This window comes from Triticum urartu, chromosome 3A (assembly GCF_056163025.1).
Source record: "Triticum urartu cultivar PI428250 chromosome 3A, HENAU_Tu73, whole genome shotgun sequence".
Lineage (NCBI taxonomy): Eukaryota > Viridiplantae > Streptophyta > Magnoliopsida > Poales > Poaceae > Triticum > Triticum urartu.
In genome coordinates this window covers 620956665-620960304 of record NC_141875.1, presented here as the reverse complement: position 1 = coordinate 620960304, position 3640 = coordinate 620956665, and the positions used below count along the sequence as shown (strand labels likewise).

General features: G+C 51.1%; 1 protein-coding gene across 1 annotated transcript; it reads left to right on the top strand.

The window, feature by feature from the left end:
- The first annotated feature begins 777 nt into the window (after positions 1 to 777).
- Positions 778 to 2356, top strand: LOC125547057 (tyrosine decarboxylase 1-like). Its single transcript, XM_048711090.2, has one exon. The coding sequence runs from the start codon at positions 781 to 783 to the stop codon at positions 2269 to 2271; it is 1491 nt and encodes a 496-aa protein (XP_048567047.2). The 5' UTR covers positions 778 to 780; the 3' UTR covers positions 2272 to 2356.
- The last annotated feature ends 1284 nt before the right edge of the window (positions 2357 to 3640 follow it).

Sequence of the window (3640 nt, the reverse complement as noted above, 5' to 3'; positions counted from 1 at the left end):
AAGGATCGGCTGGCCAAGAGAAAGAATCTTCCGCAAGGGGCTCCCGGTTCACCATGCTGATCGCAAGATTTAGGTGAAGTAGTTGCAAGTGGCCACCAAAGTTAACTACACCGGATATGTCATGCAACCAACTATCGTTTTGCAAGCCATCCTCAACTGTGCGACGGTTGATCGTTCTCGTGTCAACCAAGGCATAAATGTACAGTGCAATGTCCTTGACCGCAAAGCCGTGTATCCACCTATCTCTTCAGAACAACACTCTGTTGCCCATACCGACCTCGATGTGTACCAAACTATCAAAGACCGCTCGTGCCTCTTTGTCCACGGCCATTGGAAGCCCTTGCCACGGCCTCTCCGGGTCTGTCCTTCTCAGCCACTCCCATCTCACTCTCAAAAGCCAAGCCTTGTAATTGCATGTTGCGCACACCCAAACCTCCGAGCCACGTGAGTTTGCACAACGAGTTCCAAGCCACCAGACACTGACCGCCGTGAACTTTATCTTTTCCGGCCCAGAAGAAGGAGCGCATCCATTTGTCGCCTGACAACCAGCCACTACGCCCATGCACGTATAATACATACACACGCCCAACACGCCTAACGTACGTCTTTTCACAAACAGCAGCTATGTCTAGTTTCCTTTTTTGGCGAACAGTATATATACAAGCACGATGCGCACACTAGTAACGTACAAAAGCCTGAGCCCAGTCACAAAGTAGCAACCTTCTCACGTGTACGCGAGCCAGGCCCGCGGATTTAGCGAGCGCAGATACATACCATACCATGGCGACGGGTGGAGCACCATTTGACGCGCTATCGTCACTGGACCCCGAGACCTTCGCCGGGGAGTCGCGCGCCGTAATCAACTTCCTCGCCGACTACTACCGCGACGTCGAGACGTATCCGGTCCAGCCCCAGGCCATGCCAGGGTGCCTCCGCGCGCTTCTGCCCGACGCGCCGCCCGAAAACGGTGAGCCGATGGACGTGATACTGGAGGAGGTACGCACTCACATCGTCCCGGCACTGACCCACTGGCAGAGCCCCAAGTTCTTCGGCTACTTCCCCATGAACGCGAGCACGGGCGGGTTCGCCGGCGAGATGCTCTCCACCGGGCTCAACATTGTGCCGTTCATGCGGGTCGCTTCGCCGGCCGCGACCGAGCTCGAGAGCGCCGTGGTGGACTGGATGGGCAAGCTGGCGGGCCTCCCGGACCGCTTCCTCTTCTCCGCCGCCGGCGGCGGCGTGCTGCACGGGAGCACCTGCGAGGCCGTGGTGTGCACGCTCGCGGCCGCGCGCGATCGCGCGCTGAGCAGGCTCGGCCACGAGGGCATCCTGAGGCTGGTGGTCTACGCCTCGGACCAGAGCCACTGCACGTTCCAGAAGGGCGCGAGGATCGTGGGGATCACTCGGTCCAACTTCCGCGTCATCCCAACGTCGGCGTCGTCGGGCTACGGCCTCACCTCGGACAGCGTCCGCGACGCCGTGGAGGCCGACGTGGCCAGCGGGCTCGTGCCGCTGTACCTGTGCGCCACGGTCGGCACCACCGGGCTCGGCGCGGTCGACCCGGTGCGGGACCTCGGCGAGCTGGCGCGGAGACACGGCATGTGGCTGCACGTCGACGCCGCGTACGCCGGCAGCGCCCTGATCTGCCCCGAGTTCCAGCATCACATCGACGGCGCCGAGCTCGCGGACTCGGTGAGCATGAACCCGCACAAGTGGTTCCTCACCAACATGGACTGCTGCTGCCTGTGGGTGGCAAGCCCGGCCGCGCTCACCTCCGCGCTGTCCACCAACCCAGAGTACCTCAGCAACGTCACAGATGGAGGTGCGGGCGCAGGCGTGGTCGACTACAAGGACTGGCAGATCGCGCTGTCGCGGCCATTCCGCGCCATGAAGCTGTGGGTGGTCCTGCGCCGCTACGGCGGGGCGGGCATGCGGGCGTACGTACGGCGGCACGTCGAGATGGCCAGGTGGTTCGAGCAGGAGCTGAAGGCCGACGGGCGGTTCGAGGTGGTAGCGCCGACGAGGTTCTCCCTCGTGACCTTCCGCCTCCGTCCAGGGCACGAGGGCGACGGCGATGCCGTTGATGGCTTGAACCGTAGGCTCCTCGTGGCGATGAACGCCAGCGGGCGGGCGTTCATGACGCACTTCGTGGTGGACGGCAAGTTTGTTATCCGTATGGCCGTGGGCGGAGCCATGACGGAGATGCGGCACGTCCAAGACACGTGGGAGCTTGTCCGGGAGAAGGCCGAGGAAGTCGGCGCCCTCCCCTAGGACTCCGGGCATGACCGTCACCCCTCGATGCGAGCCACAACGCAACGGTGGCTGAAATAAAATTCATTAAGCATCAAAAAAGGTGGAACAGATCCTTTTTTCTTATTTTTTGCGGGTAAGAGGAACAGAGCCACAACGCAAAATGAAAAGTATACTAGATCTGAAGCATGAAGAACCCTATAAAATTGTCAAGCTGTATCAGAGCTGCGAGTGTGTATGCGCACATGTGTGGGAGACATCACCTTCGATGTGAGATATATTCTATTTTGACGCATGAAAACGATTAATTTTTAATAACTTACTTAACAACTAGATAAAACATAAACATACAAATTTCAGTTTGATGCAACAATTGTGCAAAACATATTATTATTTGGTGATTGCGCTACAATATACTACTTATATTTGCGTATTGTGCAGCAGCGCAATTGTTTTATCACCGTTTATTTCAACTTTTCCCCAAGTTTGTTCTTCTTTTAGGGTAATAGCAATGCCTCTATTCATTCTAGCTTGGATTTTTTTGTCATTTTAGCTTTGTATTAGCTTTATTCTTTATTATTGTTTTTCAGGTGTTTCTAGTGTTTTTTTTTATTTTCTATGTATATGTGTGAATTTTGGGTGTTTGTGAGTATACACGTAAATATTTTATAAAACTCCCTCCATTCACTAGTAGAAGATGTTTTGGATATTTCAATATGGAGTTATGGACTACATACAGACTGAAATGAGTGAACGCGTACACCAAAATGGAGTACATACATTTGATTTAGAAAAAAAGTTAGAACATCTTATAATAGTGAACGGAAATTATACTCCCTCCGTTCCTAAATATAAGTCTTTGGAGAGATTCTACTATAGACCACATACAAAGCAAAATGAGTGAATCTATACTCTAAAATGGATCTAGATACATTCGTATGTTGTCCATAGTAAAATTTCTACAAAAACTTACATCTAGGAACGGAGGGAGTACTAGAGTACCCAACCTGCATATGCTTATTTTTGCATTTTTAAAATTGTGCACTTTTAGTAAAAATTGTGTGCAACTTTTTGTCATCATTTTTTTTCTTTAAGGGTAATATCAATACCACTAATTTATTCTTTTGTACCCCCTCCGTAAACAAATATAAAAGTGTTTAGAATACTAAAGTAGTAATCTAAACGCTCTTATATTAGTTTACAGAGGGAGTAGAAAACTTTATTTTGCACAACATCCACTATTATATGCGTATGCTTGCATAATATGGAAAGAGCAATTTATGTGTAATTTTTGTGTAAAATTGTCATTATTTGCTTTAGTATTCTTTTTTTCTTTAAGAACAATTTCAACGTCACTAATTCATTCATCCTTAGAAAACATATATTTTTA